Source organism: Pleurodeles waltl, chromosome 3_1, assembly GCF_031143425.1.
Source record: "Pleurodeles waltl isolate 20211129_DDA chromosome 3_1, aPleWal1.hap1.20221129, whole genome shotgun sequence".
NCBI lineage: Eukaryota > Metazoa > Chordata > Amphibia > Caudata > Salamandridae > Pleurodeles > Pleurodeles waltl.
Genome location: NC_090440.1, coordinates 1585640816 through 1585663626, shown reverse-complemented (window position 1 = coordinate 1585663626; position 22811 = coordinate 1585640816). Strand labels below are relative to the sequence as shown.

Sequence of the window (22811 nt, the reverse complement as noted above, 5' to 3'; positions counted from 1 at the left end):
GATAAAGAAAGCCGTAAGTTTGACGCGGCGGGTAAAAGAGTGACATCGCAAGCGGCCAACCAGTGGTGTATCGCCAATTCACAAGCCCTCCTCGCCCGTTACGACAGAGCACATTGGGACGAAATGCAGGATATTATCCAACATTTACCAAAGGAACATCAGAAACGTGCTCAACAGGTGGTGGAGGAGGGACAGGCCATCTCCAATAACCAAATACGTTCTGCACTGGACTCTGCTGATACAGCAGCACGGACTGTCAATACAGCAGTTACCATCAGGAGGAATGCATGGCTACGAAGTTCTAGTTTTAAGTCAGAAATACAGCAGGCAGTACTAAATATGCTGTTCAACCAACAACAACTATTTGGGCCGGAGGTGGACACCGCAATAGAGAAAATGAAGGACACGGCCAAAGCCATGGGCGCGCTCTATTCTTCCCAGTATAGGGGAACATTTAGGAAGCCACAGTTTAGGGAAGGGTTTAGACAGCAACCCTCAGAGCCATCCACTTACCAGTCTCCGTACCAGAGAGGGGGGTTTCGTGGTTCATACAGGGGACAGTACCCAAGAGCAAGGGGAAAATATCAGCCTGCCAAACACACACCCCTAGTAACAAACAGTGACTTCTGTGTCACACTCCCACAACACCAGTGGGGGGAAGATTAACAAAATACCACAAAAATTGGTCAGACATTACCACAGACACATGGGTTCTATCAATTATCCAACATGGTTACTGCACAGAGTTCACACAATTCCCTCCAGATGTTCCCCCAAGGATGCACAAACTGTCAGCACAACATCTAGACCTACTACAAATAGAGGTGCAAGCACTACTAACAAAACAGGCCATAGACCTAGTACCCCACCATCAAAAAGGAACGGGGTTTACTCCCTATATTTCCTTAATCCCAAAAAGGCAAAACACTAAGGCCAATTCTAGATCTCGGAACGTTAAATCTCTTCATCAAATCGGATAATTTCCGCATGGTCACACACTACAAGACGTAGTTCCCTTACTAAAACAGGGAGAATACATGGCAACACTGGATCTAAAGGATGCGTATTTTCACATACCGATTCATCCATCTCACAGGAAGTACCTCAGATTTGTAATACAGGGCAACCATTACCAATTCAAAGTATTGCCCTTTGGGATAACAACAGCACCCAGAGTATTCACTAAATGCCTAGCTGTAGTAGCAGCTCATATAAGGAGACATCACATGCACGTATTCCTGTATCTAGACGATTGGCTAATAAAAGCCAACACTCAACACCAGTGTCAAAGTCATATGTAATACTCTACACAAACTAGGGTTTTCTATAAACTACCAAAAATCTCACTTGCAACCATCCCAAATACAACAATACTTGGGAGCCACACTCAACACGCAAAAAGCAATTGCCACTCCAAGTCCACAAAGAGTTCAATCGTTTCAAAATATAAGGTCAAGCATACAACCAAACCACAACAGTACACGGTCAGGTTTGTAATGAAACTACTAGGCATGAAGTCCTCATGCATCGCTATTGTCCCAAACGCACGGCTACACATGCGGCCCTTACAACAGTGCCTAGCAAAATAATGGACGCAGGCACAGGGTCAACTTCAGGATCTAGTGTTGATAGACTGCCAAACACACTCTTCGCTTCAATGGTGGAACCTTGTAAATTTAAACAAAGGGTGGCCATTTCAAGACCCAGTGCCTCACGCCATTATCACAACAGACGCTTCCATGATTGGGTGGGGAGCACACCTCAACAATCACAGTATACAAGGTCAGTGGGACAGTCAACAAAAACAACTTCACATAAATCCCTTAGAAATACTAGCAGTCTTTCTAGCACTAAAAGCTTTTCAACCCCTTCTAGTCCACAAACACATTCTTGTCAAAACAGACAATATGACAACAATGTACTATTTAAACAAACAGGGGGGACACACTCGTCACAACTGTGTCTCCTAGCACAAACAAATTGGCATTGGGCAATTCACAACAACATTCTCCAGATAGCACAATATATACCAGGCATTCACAATCAGTTAGCTGACAATCTGTCGAGATCACCAGAAAACTCACAAGTGGGAAATACATCCCCAGATTCCACAAGATTACTTCTACTGCTGGGGGACACCAGACATAGATCTGTTTGCAACAAAACAAAACGCAAAATGCCAAAACTTCGCATCCAGGTACCCACACCCTCAGTCCAAGGGCAATGCTCTATGGATCAGTTGGTCAGGGATATTTGCTTACGCTTTTCTCCCTTTCCCACTTATTCCTTTCCTAGTCAACAAACTGAGTCAAAACAAACTCAACTAATACTCATAGCACCAACGTGGGCTCGCCACCCGTCATACAGCACACTGTTGGGCTTCTAAGTAGTACCCCACATCAAACTCCCAAAAAGACCAGATCTGTTAACACAACACAAACAGAAGATCAGACACCCCAACCCAGCATCGCTCAACCTAGCAATCTGGCTCCTGAACTCTTAAAATTTGGCTATCTAAACCATTCAAATGTGTGTATGGAAGTCATTAAACAGGCAAGGAAACAGTCAACAAGGCATTGTTATGCTAATAAATGGAAAAGGTTTGTTTTCTACTGCCAAGCAAATCAAATCACACTGTTAGAGGCCTCCATACAAAACATTGTGAGTTACTTACTACACTTACAAAAAGCTAATCTTGCTTTTTCTTCCATCAAAATTAATCTCACTGCAATCTCTGCTTACCTGCAGATTAAACATACAAAGTCACTTTTTAGAATCCCAGTTATTAAAGCCTTTATGGAAGGACTAAAAAGGATCATACCTCCAAGAACGCCACCAGTACCAATTGTTGCTTTCCAAAAACCCCATGCTGGTAACCCTATATCCAAGCAGGGCATAGCCAGATGGATAGTCAAATGCATTCAGACCTGTTACCTTAAAGCTAAAAGAGAATTACCCATTACACCAAAGGCGCCCTTCACTAGAAAGAAAGGAGCAACAGTGCCTTTCTAGGTAATATACCAATGACAGAGATTTGTAAGGCAGCCACTTGGTCTACACCTCACACCTTTACTAAACATTACTGTGTAGATGTGTTAGCAACACAACAAGCCACAGTAGGACAGGCTGTATTAAGAACATTATTTCAAACAACTTCAACTCCTACAGGCTGACCACCGCTTTCGGGAGGATTACTGCTTTGTAGTCTATGCACAGCATGTGTATCTGCAGCTACACATGCCACCGAATGGATAATGTCACTTACCCAGTGTACATCTGTTTGTGGCATGTTGCGCTTCAGATTCACATGCGCCCTCCCACCTCCCCGGGAGCCTGTAGCCGTTTTAGTTGCATTTAAATTGTATATATGTAAATAAATATTTCTACCACTCCTACCTCACCCTATGCGGGGAAAACAACCTAAGATGGAGTCGATGCCCATGCGCAATGGAGCCGAGACAAATTTCACCTCTATTGGGTTTCATGGCTTTAGAATGCAAAGTTACATATGATAACTCTTCAACAAAGACTAGAGAACCAACATTCCCAGATTCATCTCCACCTTGCACCATCATGATTGGGATTATTTTGCTGCTTCATTGAGAACTTTAGTCAAGGAGTTTGGTTCCAACAGTGGACACTGTTGCAGACGATTTTCACTAGTGGATCACTGGAGTGCATCTTGGAAATCTGGCATTCCAGGATTAGTGAGCAAAAAAATAACTTGTATTTAATCAACTGCTTGGATCTCAGAGCAGTCAGTCTGACTCTCAGGGGTCTTGTTTGTTCTGATAGTGAACACAGTCCTCATACAAGCAAACTGCAACAATGTACCTGCAAAAACAGGGCAGCACGAGATTGTGACCCTTTTCTAGAGTCACTTACTCTTGAGCAGTTCACTTACCAGCAGCTCTAAACCAAGCTCTCAACCATCCGGCAGACTTCCTCAATCCATTTATTCCCATGATCATCCTCAAACTCCCAAATTATCAAGCAACAATGTTCTTCATTGCTCCAGCCTAGCCCAGAGTGGTGGCCTTCTACTTATCAGCTAAACCACACAGAAGATAATTATACGAAGAGAGCCTGCAGACCAGGTCAATGGGGTAGCTGTTCTACCTCAATTTGCCATTGAATTTCTCGGCAGTCAGGCAGTATGGACATATAAAATTGCCCAAGATGAGGCAAAGTGCATTGCAACCAGGGTGTTTTTTTGCATCTGTTGCTAACAAAAAAGATGTGATTCCATGAACTGCCAATAGGGAATAATAATCCATATTTAATGCTTAAAAAGCTTCTAAATTGCAGATTGCATTGGTAAAAGTAAATCTCGCTGCTATTACAGCATATAGAAAAGGGCCTCATCAAATGACTTTCTTCAGAAGGCTTTTCAGATGTTCTAGAAGGGGTTAAAATGATGATTCCACCTATAAAAATTCCATCTCCTTCTTGGGAGTTACATTTGGTACTAACCAAATTGATTAGGCCCCTTTTGAGCACTGCCATCCTCATAGCACTTACATCAGCATGTAAATTTAGCAAGATACACACATTATCTATAGAGCCTTACACTGTTTTGCTCACTAACAGGTGGTTTTTAGGACACATCTCTGATTTTATCCTATAACTTGCTTCAGAGTTCATAGTGTTCAAACCATTATCCTTATGACTTTCCCAGTTCATCAACAAGAGCATGGCGTGCCTTGCACTATAAATTTTTAAGTACTTCGATCCTATTTAACCCACTGTCTTAATAGAGTACTTTGTCTGTTGGTATTTATTCTCACATTCCCAAGGCACCCAGCTAGTAAATTTCCTGATGCCTTTAAAGAGGACCGTGTTAGTATGACCTACTTGTATATGGCAATCTGGGAAACACTCAATTTGAATCGGGTTATTCTACCTATTATGGATACTGGCAAGGAAATCCCGAAATCTACTGTTTTTAGCATCCAATGCCGGTCAAAAAAGTAACATCCTCTATAGCTGGACGTACACAATAACAATACACACAATTTGACCATCATGGAACTTACTTGGAGAATTAATCGCCCATTGGTGTGTGCAATAAGATTTCTTACTACTGGACTGCATTAGCCAGCGGTGCATCCACCTATCTCGAGTGTGTCCTGCATCTGTTTTTTAATTTAGTTGTCTGTATCTGTACCTTCTGACGAGACAGTAAAAGTGCCTACCCTGTGCTTTATCCTACAGTATCCTAACAGTCACATGCATTAGGGGACCACTGTCTAATATATCTGCTTTCCTCCATGCCCCATTAGTATTTTGTTTTTTATTGCGAATTTGACAGTTTTACTAATCGCCATTGTCAGATGGAGGAACCAGCTGCACAGAGCTCTGTTTCAGAAATCCAGTATTTTCAAAACCTCTAACACCTCCCACAAACCAGCAGAACACTGGTTGGCTCACCTGAATTTATAAGTTGGTGTGAATTGGAGACTCCACTCCTGTGGCTTTTACCTCACACAGTTGAACAGACAATGCCAGCTAGCATTTCTTAACACACATTAAATGCCTTTCTCTGAAACTGAATTTGCTATATACTGTGAGATGATTTATAATGTGTCCATTACTTAGCATTAATGACATTACTCCTAGTCTTACTCCCTCACCTTCCTTCTGAACCAATGAGGCCCCTTGCCTCCCATAGACCTCTCCCGCCTCTAAATCAAAACAAACACCCCTCCCCCGTCCTGTATGTAAACAAGCCAACCCAGACACTTGGTCTGTACTGGGAGGGTGGGACATAACTAGAAGGAAGGCAAGGGAGTAGGACTAGGTGTAATGCCATTAACAGTAAGTAATGGACTCATTATCTCCCGTCCCCTCCCTCGCCTTCCTTCAGGGCCAATGAGACGTAGCAAGCAAAAAAGAAACAACTGAGTCAGAACAGATCCCAAGGAAAGAGAGAGCCCAAACAGCAGACCCTAAAGAAAGCCAGTCTTTCCAACTCAGCAATCCAAAAAGGGAGGGGAAACAAAACAAAAACAGACTGGGGACCCCAAGCAGAGGCAAACACCCCATTCACTGAGATCCCCCGGCAAAGCCCGCACAACAGCAGCCAACAAACCCAAGGCTGAAGAGCCAACGGCAACTAAGGAACTGGACAAAAGGCCACCAACACGAACCGCAAAGCCCAACCACAGCGAAAGACCCACCAGGACAGGTCAACCCACAGATGGGAAACAGCAAGTCCAAGAGTGCAACCGAACCCAGAGGACATGCACAAAAAACCGAGAGCAGGCATACCCAGTGAGGCTGAATGGTCTTTGCAAAGCCAAAGGACAAAATAACCCCACCCCAGACTCCATGCCTCAACTAGCACCACCGGACCCCACAGGAAAGTCCTCAAAGAATTCGAGCCAGAAAATCCCTCAGAAAGGGAACAACGAAAGGCAGGGGTAGAGAACCCACAGTTGTGAATAATGCCTGGACAGAAATGTACGTCAGAGGGGCAGAACTCAAACCATCCAAGACGAGGAGTGGAAGAGGATGGAACCCCCAGGGATCGCCCCAAAGCGTAACCAGGTCTGGCAAAAATTACCCAGACACCAGCAAACACAGAAACTGGAGGAAAGAAGCCCCGACCACGAGACCAGAGAAGGCAGCAAACAAAAAGGCCCCAAATACACACAACTCTTCAACCTCCCCCCCCCCCCCCCCCCCTCCCACCTGCAAAGACAACCTAAGACCAACCAGACCACCACGGTTGCCAGAACCGAAGGCAGGAGAAAGCCAACCAAAGGGGGAACAGGACCAAATCCCACTGCAGAGCCACAGGCCACAAAGACCCAGACCCAATGACCAGAACCAACACCAAAGGGCAAGGCAAGCAAACCTGCAGGAAAGGCCCTGGAAACAGGGCAGGGAAACGCCCACCAAGAGCGACAGACCCACAACAGAAGACACAACAAGGCAGCTACATCCAGGGCTGCCGAACAGCGAGCCAAAAAAAGCATACCCAGGCCACAGCCCGAGCACCAGGGAAGAAGGAAGCTGGCCAACCAAACAGTAGGAATAACCCTGCACAATACCAGAGCAGCAAACACAGTAGAGCACACAGTAGCCACCCCAAAAGCTACAGCCAGCGAAAGGAAGACCTGAACCAAAAAGGCATCAAAGCCACCAAGAAAAACCAGCAGACATGACCAGCATAGTAGCCCGAACCCAGAGTGTGGGTGGCACAAAAGGGGCTGCAGAGGGAGCCCCGCCCACCGAAGCAAGGCAACCAAGCCGAGCAGGGAATACAAAAGTCCAGAGGAGCAACACTCTCCACAAAGAGCACAACCATTGCAGAAAGCAACACGGAACCCAGCAAGCGGAGAAAAGCGGGAAACAAACTGAAGCACCCAAGTGAGAGAGGGCGCCCACAAACGGAGGCCAAGGCAGCAGGAACAGACCCACTGACCCAGGCAGGACCACTGCAACACGAGCAGCAGGATGCACCCAAAGGCCCAGCCACCATAACCCACAACACCATACCCACAAAAGCGGGGCACATAACAAAACTGCAGAGATGGATGAGCTATGGACATCGGAAAAAGGAACAGCGAACGAGGGGGAAGGCGGTGATGAGATGCGCCACTTAGAAGCAGGAAACAGACAACCAACACAGCACACAGAAGGGAAAGGACCAGAAAGTCCCCAAGACTAAAACCCACAACAAGCAGTGTGAGGGGAGACTGGAATACACACTCAGCTGCACAAGGGCGGGAACTAGAACCCCCAGGCCACAGATGACCCCCAGAGCCCCACCCAAAGGCCACAAAACCAACCCAGTGACTTTGAAGGCAACCACCAGAGGCAAAGCCAGGAAGCCGGCAGCCCAGAAGGGGCAAGGCCGAAGCCGCAGGAAGGACTGTAGAGAAAGGAACCCCCATACATGGTTCAACCATTAAAGAAAAACGGCCAAGTGTCTGAAAGTACAGGAGTGAAAGGACACTATACACCCCAGGACCAGAAACCATGACTGGGCGGGTGAGGCCCAGATACTGGAACAAAAGGTAGCCCCATCAAGAGCCACACAGCGAGCAGAAGAACAGCGCACAGCTGGTCAATGGCCAAAGGAACAGTGGAAAAACAGCGAACCAGGACACACACAGCAAAGGAACCCCCAAACAGAGCTGTCACCAAGGTCACAAGGGGGCGATGGCGAACAACCAAAGGCAGAGGATTCCCGAAAAAAGGCAAGAACACTACAGCACCCCGGACCGCAGCGCAATACTCCACCTGGAAGCAAGCGACAGCCGGATGTGAAAAAGGCATGCAGAAGCATACTGACAGGAAGAAAGACACCCACAGTAGACAGAAAACATGGCAGCTCAGCAAGAAGCCAAAGGGGGACCCCAGCAAGACCAGGAGCAGGACCAGCAGGCGACCCAGGGACAGCACAAACAGGAGGCCAGCCCACAACACAATGGGGAAAAAAAAAAAAAACGGCCAGAACCCTGTCCCACCGCTCAAACACCATCCAGTCGATACAGGCCGAGAATCCCCAAGGTGCTAACCCAGAAGCATATCCTCAGCCACAGCAGGACCACACTCAGTCACGGCACCTGCAGACAGCACTCCATTCGCAGCCAGGCCGAAGACAGAAAAACGCCAGCCAGCCCAGAAAGCACTCCTCGGAGCCTGCACAAGGCAGGTAAGCCAAAAAGGAAGCCCCTCTAGGAAGGGACAAACAGCCGTGGCAACATAGGTATTCCAGAAGACCGACATATATACAGAAGAGAAGATAAATAAAGGCAACGCATGAAACGGATATCCCTCATCAAATTATATTGCCATACATCCATTGGGTACATAGACTGCAGTTCCTAAGGTGACATAAGCGGAAGAACTAGAAGAAACACAGACGGGCACGAGGTGGGAAAGGGTAGAAATCACACTCCGAAAAGAGCCCCCATGCCCAGTGGAAGAAACTGTGACACGACCCAAGCAGACCACACACAAGGTGAACGGAAGAGGTGGAAGAAACCATCACAAGCACAAGTCAGGGCACAACCAGTGCAAGAGATGCCCTTAGCCCGCTGTGCCCTGGTGCGGAACCTCCTGGCCAGGTGAAAGTGTGCAGGTGCTGGTCAGCTGACTGCGCAGCACGACCATGGCAGAGATGGCAAAGTGTGCCGGGAGGATGGCTCAGTAAACCTCAGAGAAAGGCAGGGCTCAGGAGGACATGCACTGACCCTATACAGCACACGGAGTATGAAACAGAACCCTGACAACCAAACCCAGTCTGGCAAACGTGTTGAGACTGGTAGGATGAGTAACAAAGTGAGTCAAAGCAACATTTGCTAAGAACAGCACAAAGACACCCCAGAATGGGGGCAGGTCCCTGAAAATAGGGTGCAGCAGACGAATCTTCTTGCAGTAAGCCATGTCGCTCCACTTGGTAGGGTTTAAACAATCGCCATCTCCTGCGCCCAAAAGAGCAGAGGCAGCACTGCTTTGAATAGCCACGTGCCCCACTGCCTAGTCCAGTGGAGCAAGGCCCACCCATTGCAAAGGAGATACATGAAGCCACATGTGGTAGCACCAAGAAGTACGACAGCATCAGGCAAAGGAATCCATCAGTAGACGGAACCACCAAGTACAGAAATCGGGCAGATGTCAGACAAACATAACTACAGAAAGGCCAGCAGCCGGAAACAAAACAGGCAGCAAACCAGTTCCTACCGCCACAGGAACACCCTCCACAGCTACGGCGCACAGGCTGGCACTGTCTCATCTGGAAGCACAGGCCCAGCTGTAGCAGGACTGCCCAATGTCGTCACAGCATCTGCAAGCAACATCCCAGAGAGCCGGTCTCCCCCACAAGAATGCAAGAGAGCCGGGAGACCACCGCAGGGAGCACCACACCTAAGCCAATAGCTGAGACAAAAAAGAACAGGAGGGGGACGGAGGGAGTTTTTATTTCGAGGAGGGAGGGGGGTCTGTGGGAGGCAAGGGGCCTCATTGGTTCTGAAGGAAGGCTAGAGAGGGATGGGAGGTAATGTATCAGTCCATACTACTTTAGGTGCAAGCTATTTCTCAATCCAGTCCTTGAATAACTCTCCAGGTCTTCAGCTTAAAATACAATTTAGGATTTCTCATGCAATGTTTTCATTTGTAATTTCAGGATTGCAACATTTTCTTCCATAGCCTTACCGTTTGCCTCATTGACCTGTTTAGTGAATCTATAAAGGTTGCATCAAAACAAGTCAATTTTAACTATTTTCTCTTCCAGATAGATGTCATCATCAAACATAATGGATTATTCTTTCTTGCTTTCACCTTGTCCTACGTCTCCCTGGTGATATCCTGATACATGGTTTTTCATATATTTTTGCTAGTAGTTATAGATGGATATTGCCTGTGGAGGGTAATTCGCAATATGAGACAAGCATGGGCACACAATTTTTTGCTTCAGCTCATGGTGTAGCATGCAGGATGGACTAGAATGTTAAAATTTCAAGAAGTGCAACCAGTGATTTTTAAAGATCTTGCATGAAAGAATGTCTTTGGTTTAATTTTGATAAATGAGTCCTGTATTTAGATTCAAATAGTAAGAATATAATCCTTTTATTTGAAGTAAACTTTTTCTCAAACTGGGTGTTGAACATAATTTTTTTCAACCATATTGCAGATGAAAACTCGTGGATTTGATGAATTTGTTGCACTTGAGGAAGCAGATAAGCAGATAAATGGTCTTGACGATAAAACCTCTCCACCAGATGATGACTCGCTTGCACCAGGTATTAACTGCAAAAAAGTCTACCAATCTTTTTATGTAGCTTTGTCTTTCTATTTAGACTTGATTCCATCACACAATTTTGCTACATAGTGAAGTCAAGACAAAAGAGCCCAGGATGGACTTTCGAGGCAACCCTAAAGTAATATTCTCAATTTTAGTATGCAAGAATGATAGATCCTCACGTCTTAAAGTTGGACTATTACCATCTGTTTCGAAAACATTTATAGTGTTAGCCAAGTTATATATCCTATATTGATAATTGGATTGTACCTTAATAATGGCTGTCTTATACACATACTGTTAGGTGAGCAGTTTACACGAGTAGGTACATTACCAATACAGATGGGTCGGAAACAAAGAGCTGATGGTTCACTGTTTTTCATAGTAAAGTTACAGCTTGTTTCGTAAACTGATTCAGCTGAAATGCGGTTATCTCAACAAACATCTTACTATGCAAAACGCAGTACAGGGCTCCTTTCTATAAAAGTCAATTGATTCTTGCATTATTGTAACTTGCATTGCATGATTTGTCTGAAACTTGTAGTTATTTTCTTCCTTTTGAAATTGAATACATCTTTCACTGTAATCTGGAGCAGGTATGCACTTTAAACACAACTGTTTAATTAAAACAATCTCTTAAACTCGGAAATGTTTAATTAGCAGTATTTAGCTCAGATATGGTAGTTGCACTTTTAAAAGTGACAAGGTTGTACACATTTCTCAGCTGAAGAACTTTGGTGGTGCAAGTATTCCCTGTGGATATGTATATTCCTCACCATTAAAATATTCCCCAGGATACATTTTTAAAGCAGTGCTCCAGCGTGCTGCTATGTGACATCATGCAGCTCAGCATTAGCCTCGTTCCACCTTGGAAGGTATGAAGCAGATCTCCTAACCCCCGATCCAATGTCAGATCCTTTCTATCCATGCCTTCAGACAGACTCAGAACTCCACTTCTTTTTATTTATTTTTTTGAGAATCTTGCAAATTGCACAGACTACAGGGTTCAAACCTTAGAGTCACAGGTGGAAACAGGTGTTGATAACTGACCCACACTAGGTGTGCCTTTGGTGTCTGAGCTTGAGGCATAAATCCAATTGTGTGAAGTGCCCTCATGCACCCAAAGGTGATCCTCAGAGAAGCTGTATGTTGCCAAACACCAAAGGAAGTTGGGTACCTCGCATAAGTTCCAGTCCAAGTCGAGGGCACAGACCTATTCCTGTTCTTGAGGCCACTCTGGTGACGGGTTGTCCTCATGGTCAAAGTCCAAGTAAAAGAAAATAAGAAGTTGGCTCGAGGCCATCGTGTCGCCCTCTGCCCAAAGAAGTCGGGGAGGTGTGCAAGTTCTTGCACAGGTTCTGCCATTTCATAGCGCGAAAAACCCGGTGCCATTCTTAATAAATTTGCTATATTTATTTTGCATCAACCTTGCATAGTTGAAGAGGTGAAAAAGCTTTGTCGGGATTGTAATCTGTGATATTCTCGTTCTGTCAAGACATCTGCAGTGAGTGCATTAACCAACTGACTTGAGTAGACTTAACACTAGGCAATAGCACATGCTCTTAACCTCTGGAGGGTCACCAACCAAGCACATAGGTTAGTTCTAGGTAAGAAGATGGCAAAAGGTGTTGTCTCCAAAATAGTGGAAATGGAGTCCTGACTCCAGACCCAAGCACTCCACAGCCTCAAGCTTGATAGCAAAAAACATCTAGCCTTTGGATGTAAATTGGGCCTCTTCAAATAGAGTTCAGTTAGCCGGACTTTGATGCAAAAGTGCTTTACTTGAGCATTGGTTACATTACACATGTATTTTTGGTAGTAAGGAGCCAAGACTTGAACTATGTGCCCCACCTCCAAAGTTGACAGCTCTGGCCCTTAAGCCACATTCTCTCCCCTAGGGTTATTTGTCTGGTACGTGTTGGGGCAGTCTGGCAAGAACTTTTTTTTTTTTTTCATATATAGCGCTTGGTAATACATGTTCTGCCATTTCATAACGCTGCAAAGCAGGTGCCATTCTTAACATTCGCTATGGTTTATTTGCAGATAACTGCCTCTTCCGTTCGGTGTATACAGTCATTGTTTTTAAAAGTTTAGCTGGTATTGTTGGTAGAGGAATAACTCATTTAAAAAAGTTAAACACAGAAATATATGTCTGCCCCCTTTTCTTTGCTCCTAACTCTTTTGACCCCCTCATTCTCTGGGTTAAATGCCACATAGGTGCTTCTTTGTGGCTTGTTTGGTGCTATAAAAGTTTGGGTAAACACACTAGAAAGGGTTGCATCTCTAGGGTATCTCAGCCAGTCTGTAGGAATGAGGCAGAAGCACTCCCAAGATGGATGGCAGCCTTGTTTTCTCTCACTTGCAGCGACAGTCCTGGGAGAGTTGCTTTGTCACCTGTCATACATCCACTACACTCCAAACCAAAACACATAGGTAAACAAGAATTTACAATGCATCGGGTCTCGCGTTTGCTCATGTTAGAGCTGATCGCGTTGTAAACTCCTAACCCGACTTTTCATCTATCGGGCAAAAGTGCATTTATGTACATAACCAGAAAAAGTGAAATCAAGTATGTAAAGCGCTCGACTTCTGCCAAGCGACATCGGGCTCGTAAATTAGAGAATAAAAAGTCCACGAGCCCGATGGAAAACAGCGAGCCTCGCATGTTTTCTGTACTTGGTCGCTGCGCTGGAGGAGGGCTAGCCACCGGAAAAGGCATGACATATGCATGCCTTCGACTAATGAAAGCAAGCAGATTTGATTAGGGAAGCCCACCAACCAATAAAAAACACTGATGTGAAGTTGACAGGGCCCCGAGCCCTTTTCTAAATACAAAAGAGTCTTGCTGCGAAACGCAGGCTCGACCCTAAAAAGACATTGTCATTTACAACACCAATAACTCTAACTCCCACAAGACCTATTGCATTGCAAATGCTTATTTTGTTAGGTGAAGCATAGAAGTGTTGTTCTTGTCTCCAGTAGGAATGTGTTTAGCGATGAGAGATCGCGTGTGTGCATAAGAGAGCAAGAACCGTGGAGCCCCGGGGTTAGGGAGGGTATAGGGTGCATCTTGTTGCATGGGAACAGAGTGTGTTTGGAAGGGGCTTCAGCATGCACTAAAATCTGTTGCAGCAAATGCCTGCTGTAGCGCGTTCTCCTCTGCACTTGAAACAAGTGTTGATTTCAGTGTCACTCCTTTTAAAAAGGAGAAGCTTCATGTGTTTTCCTGCTTACGGAATGGGCCCAGCGGTAGATGGCGGGCCTGAAGGCCCAAGCAGAGCACGCAGGCCACACATGCACACAAGATCACGACATTGCTGAAGTACTGTAAGCCTCAGTTCTGGAAACATTTAACAGCACAGACTTGACCTGTCAGTCAGTAGATGGGAACGTGACGTCCAAGACCTACTTTCCTCAGCAAGACCTGTATTGACACGTTTTGTGATGTGTATTAAAGAGGAGGGATTTAAAATGCAAAAAGCATGCCATATTTTCCCTAAAAAAAGAAGTGTTCGTGTGCATACATTCATTACATGATCCAGTTGTGTTTCCCCGCAAGGTACAATGCATCTTCTCAATTCCAGCTCACAACTGCATTCACTCCTTGAGGTAGTAATGTCAGGAGCATATTCTGGCTTCTGTGTAGGTAGCGGCAAGCATCTGTATCTGTTCGCACATAAACATGGATTGGGGGAAAAAAAATTGACCTCTCACTGACCCGAGGGAAATATTGGCGTCTTTTAAATTTCGTTCAGTTTTAGATTTCTGTCCCGGGGCTTGATAAATGGAACAACGGCTGTCCTGTAACAGTTTATTTTTTACGTTATCTTTGCAGAAAGTTTTGGCTTCCAGAAATATGGGCTTTCATTTTTTTTTTTTTTTTTTCCCCCTATAAGTTTTCGTTTCCATAAATGTGCGACTTGTTTTGCTCCCTTAAGGTCTGGTATCAAAGGCACAGTGAAATGTGAGATCTATCTGACTGTTGGTAACTTTTCTGAAGCCAAATTAAGGAACAGCAAAGGGAAACTGCAGTCGTGCCACTCATATAGCAGTGCTCAGGTAGAAACTATTTAGCATCCCTGTTAGAAATGGGGTCTTTGGTTGACAGTCAGGTTACCCCCTGTTCAAGCAAGGACCCTCACTCTAGTCAGGGTAAAAGAGAATCACCCTCAGCTAACCCCTGCTTACCCCCTTGGTAGCTTGGCAGAGCAGTAGGCTTAACTTCAGAGCGCTAGGTGTAAAGTATTTGTACCAACACACACAGTAACTTACTGAAACCACTACTAAATGACACAACACCGGTTTAGAAAAATAGGAAATATTTATCTAAACAAAACAAGACCATAACAAAAAAAATCCAACATACACAAGTCAAGTTATGAATTTTTAGAGATTAAGTTGAAAAAATAGCGCTTAGAAACAAAAATGCTTCGATGAGATGTTAACACGGCGTCGTGACTGAGTCGTTCCCAGCAAGCCGACACCAGCGGCGCCGGACACAGACTCGTGTAGACCCCCAAGTACAGTACCTTTGGTGAAGAGTGGAACAAGCCGATGCGCGAAGTCGGGGATCGCGGCGTCTGTGCGAAATGTTGAATCCGTGCACTTCGAGCGGCGTCGGTCACGATGTGGTGTGGCGACTTCCACGGAGTCGTGGACTTCAGCGGGCCTGCAAAGAGCTTCGCGTTCCAGCAAAGGTCACGGCGTCGGGTGCAGGCGGCGTCACCGAATTCAGCAGCAGCGTCGGTCCGGAGTCGTCTTAAGTCGATTTCCTTGGATTTCCACCAGCTTTCCTTTCAAGGGCCCAGGGACTGGATAGGGCACCACTTGTCAGAGCAGGAGTCTCTCCAGAGACTCCAGTTGCTGGCAGAAAGAAGTCTTTACTGTCCCTGAGACTTCAAACAACAGGAGGCAAGTTCTAAATCAAGCCCTTGGAGATTTCCTCACAAGATGGAAGGCACACAAAGTCCAGTCTTTGCCCTCTTACTCTGGCAGAAGCAACACTGCAGGAAAGCTCCACAAAGCACAGTCACAGGCAGGGCAGCACTTCTTCCTCCGCTATCAGCTCTTCTCCAGGCAGAGGTTCCTCTTGGTTGCAGAAGTGTTTCTAAAGTCTGTAGATTTAGGTGCCCTTCTTATACCCATTTTAGTCTTTGAAGTCACCTTTCTTCAAAGGGGACTCACACCTACTTGTGAAATCCTGCCTTGCCCAGGCTAGGCCTCCGATACACAGCAGGGGGTTGGAGCCGGCATTGTCAGAGGCAGGCACAGTCCTTTCAGATGAGTGACCACTCCACCCCTCCCTCCTAGCAGAGATGGCTAATCAGGAAATGCAGGTTACACCCCAGCCACCTTTGTGTCACTGTCTAGTGCGAGGTGAAAAACAACCCAACTGTCAAACTGACCCAGACAGGGAATCCACAAACAAGGCAGAGTCACAGAATGGTTTAAGCAAGAGAATGCTCACTTTCTAAAAGTGGCATTTTCAAACGCACAATCTTAAAATCAACTTTACTAAAAGATGTATTTTTAAATTGTGAGTTCAGGGACCCCAATCTCTACATGTCCATCTACTCTCTAGGGGAATCTACACTTTAATCATTTTTAAAGGTAGCCCCCATGTTATCCTATGAGAGAGACAGGCCTTGCAACAGTGAAAAACGAAGTTGGCAGTATTTTACTGTCAGGACATATAAACCACATCACTATATGTCCTACCTTATCCATACACTGCACCCTGCCCTTGGGGCTACCTAGGGCCTACCTTAGGGGTGTCTTACATGTAAGAAAAAGGAAGGTTTAGGCCTGGCAAGTGGGTACACTTGCCAAGTCGAATTTACAGTTAAAACTGCACACACAGAGACGCTGCAGTGGCAAATCTGAAACATGATTACAGAGCTACTTATGTGGGTGGCACAACCAGAGCTGCAGGCCCACTAGTAGCATTTGATTTAGAGTCCCTGGCACCTCTAGTGCACTTTACTAGGGACTTACTAGTAAATCAAACATGCCAATCTTGGATAAGCCAATTACATACACATTTTGTAAAGGAACACTTGCACTTTAGCACTGGTTAGCAGTGGTAAAGTGCATGGAGTTCAAAAGCCAACAGCAACAGGTCAGAAAAAAATAGGAGGCAGGAGGCAAAAAGATTGAGGATGACCCTGCATAAGCAAAAAAGTCCAACAATCCCCTTTTTAACAAAGTTAGTAGTCCTACATTATGCCCACTTCATTTTCTGGGTTGCTACCCTCCAGGCACGAGTATTCAGGCAGTGCACTTCCACTGTTTAGGAATCTGTCCTCACCCCTATCTAGTGCCATACCAAGACAACGGACAGCCAAAATATATCCCCCTTCACTTTAGTAATTAATACTCTGATCCAAACTTAATCGGTCTACATCAGCTCCACCATTTGCATTATCTCTTTTTAATGTTTACTATTTACCCGTATCCTCCCATGTTATGATCTTGTGATTACAGCTGCCTTTCAGTGTAGCGTAAAGCTCTCCATATTTCCCCATACACGGGTCCAGCAATGAATCTACACTTCAAGCCCAAAAGCTGATCAACTTTTCTTGTTGAAGAGGTGGTCTAACTGTAGCTTTTCAGTGGATGGAAAGTTTACCCGAGCCTTGTGTTTTTCAAAGTCGTTAATATAGCGCTGTCTTCATGCACATGTTTTTTTCTACAGTTTCCTCTACTTATTTTGCATCTTCTGCATGCCTCACATCTCTGAGCACATCTTACTCTAGGTCACATGCATGTTTTCCTTAATTCCGGTTATTGTATTTCTGTAGATTGCCCACACCTCATGTCTAATATCAGAAGCTATCCTTTCCAAGTCATACCCCTGCAACCTAAATATAACTAATCTGGATGTTATATTTGAATGCTCACAACCACTTGCATGAATTCAGAACCGGCCTCCCACTGAACGTCACACCTCCCTCCCATCAATTTAATCTACCACATATAAACTGAAGTAATTGTGTGGAATTGTTTCTATAAGAGCATACGACTAATCCCAATGAAGACCAATTACTGGAAAAACCTCTAACCTTGGGTTCTGAAGATGCATACCTTAATGCTTTGTCAAGGGTAGTATGTGTTCTATAAATGCAATTACAATGTATCTCTCCTGACCTTTACTAATATTACCATGGCACCCAGTGGTCGGGCGTTTTGTAGTTCATACAAGCTACATAGTAATAATTCCCTTGTACTGCTTGCCACTCAGTTGCCAAGTGACCCCTTTTTGAGTGGCTACTGCCATTTTTTCCCTTTTATTTTTTTTCCTTTTCTTGCTTTTAGGACTTTTCTGCAGATCATTATGAACTTCATCGCTGGGGGGCACTGCTCTTTCCCAGATTAAATACTCTAACCCCTAAAACATGTTGAAATTGACCTGAAACCTGATTGGCACATTGAGTGTCTCTATAAGGTCATAATATATGGTGCAGAAGTACACCCGTGGCATAGAAAATTAATTTGCAAATTGTAAACTGCAGGCTATATGTTGCCATAAGCCTCCCGTAAGTCCACCTTTTTAACCACAAGGAAGCGGGTGCATACGATTTAAGAGTGGAACATGTGTGACAGTAAAATGGCATGTTCCGCCAGTGGCTGGGCCCAAAACGACATTCACTGGTCAGGCTGTACCTAGCACAAGGAAAAGTCAGTCTAGATTATACTGTATAATCTATAGCTTTTGACCTCTACCAGCCACAGACACGTTTTTAGATTTAATAAAAATCCATTCTAATGGTTCAGTCAGATTTCTATTAAATATGTTGGAAATGTAATAGAGAGACTAGGCCCTTTTCTGGAACTACCCAGCTGACAAGTGACAACCGGACGAGGACTGGACTTGCTTTTGTCCTCTGTCTGACACCTTGATAGTCTTAGTGCCAGACCCTTCGGTCCTGGGATCCGTAAGTGTGAAACTCCTGTGTGTTTCACCCAAAGCTTTAGAGGAACCTAAAGTAAAAACTATCAGACCTGAAGTTTCACAGCATCGGATTGAATTTTAGTTCCATCCTGGTCCAGGCTCCCAACGTCTCCAGAAAAACAAGGTAGTCACATTCTGTTTTGGAATTCATAAAAACAAATTTAATTTCCCTGGGAAACCTCTAAATCTCCAGGGCTCAAGTGATACCGACCAGCCTGCTTCGAGTATCTGTATATTTGTACCACTGCAGCAGCTACACCTTCAACATTGCCTGCTCAGGGAAGAATTTTTTTTTCTCAAAGTTACAAATTCCTTTTCTGCCATAGGGCTTACAAACATTTCCAAACTTTTTGACTTCTAGACTTTCACTGGGAGCACTTTACTTGTATACAAACAAGGCTGTCCATTGCAATCGATCTCCCAGTACACTTAGGTCCCTGTCTACAACATGCATATAATCCTCTTTCCTACAGCCTCCCGTAAGGCTGAACCGCTGTGGGTCATGTCTATTGCCCAGTAGTGTTCCAGTCCACAGCAGTAAACCACCATTCACCTACCAAACAGGCATTTAATAACTGAAGAGGTCTGCCATACGGAGCTGGCCTAAAGAGGACTTTGATTTAGTCCACTAATGTGGGTCCCAACAAACTACATAGAATGACCACTTCTTGACCTCTCGCGCACAATCAGATATGAGATATTAATTAAGTCCACCCGAGCAGATAATTAGTTCCTTCTCCAACCTAGGCATGCTCAGAACCATAAACTAAACTGCATATTTTAGAATGGACAACCCAGTGAAATTATACTAGTCCTAAAAATCACCATAAAAAGGACCTGCAGAGATACTAAAAGCCATAAAGTGCACACCCTACTCTGGTTTTCATTCATCACACTGCTAAGCTCTGCATCCTATAACGTGATAACCGCATCTCAGGTGTCAGTACAAATGACATGGATGCACTTTCACCCACACTCCCTACACTGCATAGCTTGTAAGAGCTTTATAAATGTTGCAATACAATACATTTTGTTCCGGTGTTAGTTCACAAAAGCATCAGTGGTGACAGTCCATCAAATGTTTCTGTTGGTCAGGTCAATAAGATTTCCTGATGGATTCACAATGGAAAATATAGCACTTAAACATTTGTCAAAAAGGAGCAAAATTGTTTTAAAGCACATCAGGATGACTGGCCAAAAAATAGTTATATAGACAAAACATCGGATAGCCAGTACTCTTGCCGTAAGAGCATCTCAATAATAAATACACATTTCATACATGAAACCTTGCATCTTAAGCTTGTAGATGAAAATCTAGCTCCCAAGAACTACAGCAAACTGCACACTTACTTTCCAGCCCTGCTGATACTGCTTGCATGTCGGCTCCAATTAAGAATAATTTATTCTTACTATTGCTACCCCAACGATCTATCTGGGTTAATTGGCAACTGCAGCATGTACCTCAAAAAGCTGTCTAGCCTAATTTGAATTATTCTTAGTTTTAAAAAAAAAAATGAATTAAGCGATCTGGGCATTACTAAGCAGGCTTAAAAGAGAACTAAAGTAAAAGTTGAAAGCTCCTTCATCAAATGGTTTGTGCATTTCCATTTCTAACAGCAGCAGCCCGTCTTTAAGGGCAGCGGTGGCCTCCCCCGTCCCCCATACATTTTTTCCAACGTGAGAAGCGTCGGTCACCTCCATAGAAGTCCCCTGGGCCCAAGTGTCTATTATGGCGCTTGCCATAGAGTGGGGGTGTGGTCAGTAGTCTGACCGACCCCTATCCCAATCTTTGAGGGAGTGAGGGACTGCTGCCTCCTCTCATTGACTGACCCATAATTGGGCAGTAGTCCCAGTCATTAGTATCAACTGAAGCTTCCTTCCCGCCACCAGAGGCCCAGTACTTTTTTTTTTTTTTTTCTTTCTTTCTCAAAATGTTTGGTGTGTATTTGAGTGCGTGCTGTGAATAGGTGTGTCTGTGTGGATGTATATGCATGAGTGTGTCAGTGAGTGTGCGTGTGTGACCTGACCCTTCTCCCCCATTCATCCCTCTCATTTATCACCTCCTTTCCCCCGCTCGAATTGCTTCAGATCTTTTTTGTGACTAAACCAACCTTTGTCTCCTCCGAACCATACACTCTCCCACTGTTGGCATGGTTCACTGTAACTTTTCAGTACGTGGACACTGACATCAGTCCTTCATTGGTAAATGGGGTTCACTTTTTTGCAAAGAAAGATTCCAAATTTGTACACTCACTTTACCAGCGAAGGGAATTAACACAGAAGTTTGGAGCACAGTAACATTCATTTGTTTGTAGACCGTTCTTTTGCCTTACAATGCTATTTAGAAATGTTTTATTATGCTGGATCTAAGTAGTTTGGTAAATGTATTGCTCTTAGTTTTGTTGATGTGTTTTCTTTATTTCTAGATTTGTTGGAATCCGCCTCTTTACTTACAGATGGGAAGCCATCTACAGACCTCATGGCCCAAATCGATGCCCTTGCTTTGCGGCTAACTCCAGAAGAACTGAGTCGACATTCTGGCAGCATCCTGTTCGAAGCTCAAGAAAAACTTAGCAGCATGACTAATTGTGTGATGAGGCACCTACAAACCCGGTGGACGTCTCCACCCCATGAAAGCTCTACATAATGGATTTTGGAACATAGGGGCGGGGTGGTTGGTCTCCGGTGTTCATCTAGTTAAGAGAATTTTAAGACTTTTACTCGTTATTGATCGTACCATTTTACAAAATATTAATTGACAATGAACGGGATTACAGTTGGCTGAAAGCCGGTGCAGTAGTGTTTTTTTTTTTTTTTTTAAATAACTCAAGGAGGGGCGTCACCCATTTTGCCTTCATATTAGTGTTGTTCCTTACCCGATTAACATATTCTAATGGTGGAGGATATTTCTTGCTGCTCAGCAGCGTCCTCTTAAGTAATTTAAAGATATTGGGTTTATGTAAAGACTGCACATTTTCAGTGTGAGTTGTAATTCTTTAGCGTGGATTGCAAAGGTTTCCAGTTTCCTTTCCGTTGAATCTTAATCATGCGGTAAATACTTATATTGTGCCATCTTGTAGAGAAGTCTGGTCCCAAACTAGCCCGTGTTTTTAGTAAAATGTGTTCATTTTATCACTTTCTCAAAGGTGATACCTCTTTCCCAGGGGCAATATTTGCACAGTTCGGCACCTCTTTCTTTATTTCCGTGCGTAAACTTTATTCTGCTGACACACTTTTTCCCAACTGCTGCGTTCTCAAGAAAAACATTTGGTCATATTTTAATGGACCACAATATAAAGGCCCGGTGTGTGACTAGCTCAATTGCTACTTGTACGTCTTGATGGTGTGCTATAGCAATATATTTTAGTTGAGTTAACCTCTTCATGTGGCAAATTGGATGGTATGACATACAATGTTTTGTATATTATTTATAGTTTTCAATTGCAGATGTTCTAATTTATGAGTGTAAACTTTGATAACTTGCATGCGTTGCAGCATTGCACAACACCCAGTTTGCAGAAGTTAACACTTCAGTCTACCTGCTTTGTAAATAATTTAACTGCCATTTATAGCTTACGTATGTTATTGCTGCAGATGTTTTTAGGAGAAATGTGCATAAATAAAACCAAGAAAACTTTTGTTTTTCGTCTAATATGGCTAAACTGGTTTGAAATGCTGATCGGTGGATGGATCTACAGTGGTTTATACTGAGGCAGCGTTTCTTAAACTTTTGATTTCTGTGGAATCCACATGTAACCATTACTGCAACCCGGCGCCCCCACCCCCCCACTGAGTCATTACAGGAAGCTAAAGACCTCGGTCTAAGCAATTTTGATGATTAGAATTTCAAAAAAATACACAATTACACCAACAATCATTCATCAAACAAATTGAGATTTTCCCTGCCTTGGTGACAGAAAGGCTACATTTTATTAAAGACACAGAGGCGAGTATTATGCTTTTCTTTTCTTTATTAAATAGCAGCCAAGAACTAAAAGTCCCAGAAACCTCTGGGGAAAAAACTACAACATGACATCACAATGGGGCTGACCAATCCGATGACGCGCCCCCTCTTAACCATCTTGACTGAGAGCACCAAGTCCTCTT

At 44.3% G+C, this 22811-nt stretch overlaps 1 protein-coding gene across 2 annotated transcripts in view; it reads left to right on the top strand.

Moving 5' to 3' along the window:
* RIF1 (replication timing regulatory factor 1) overlaps window positions 1–22356 on the top strand; it is a 310912-nt gene extending 288556 nt beyond the window's left edge. For both annotated transcript variants that reach the window (XM_069225212.1, XM_069225211.1), the window contains 2 exons: window positions 10646–10754; window positions 21131–22356. In XM_069225212.1, coding sequence (XP_069081313.1) covers window positions 10646–10754; window positions 21131–21351 — 330 coding nt within the window. In that variant the 3' untranslated portion in view covers window positions 21352–22356. The remainder of the gene's footprint in view (window positions 1–10645; window positions 10755–21130) is intronic.
* Window positions 22357–22811: the final 455 nt, after the last annotated feature.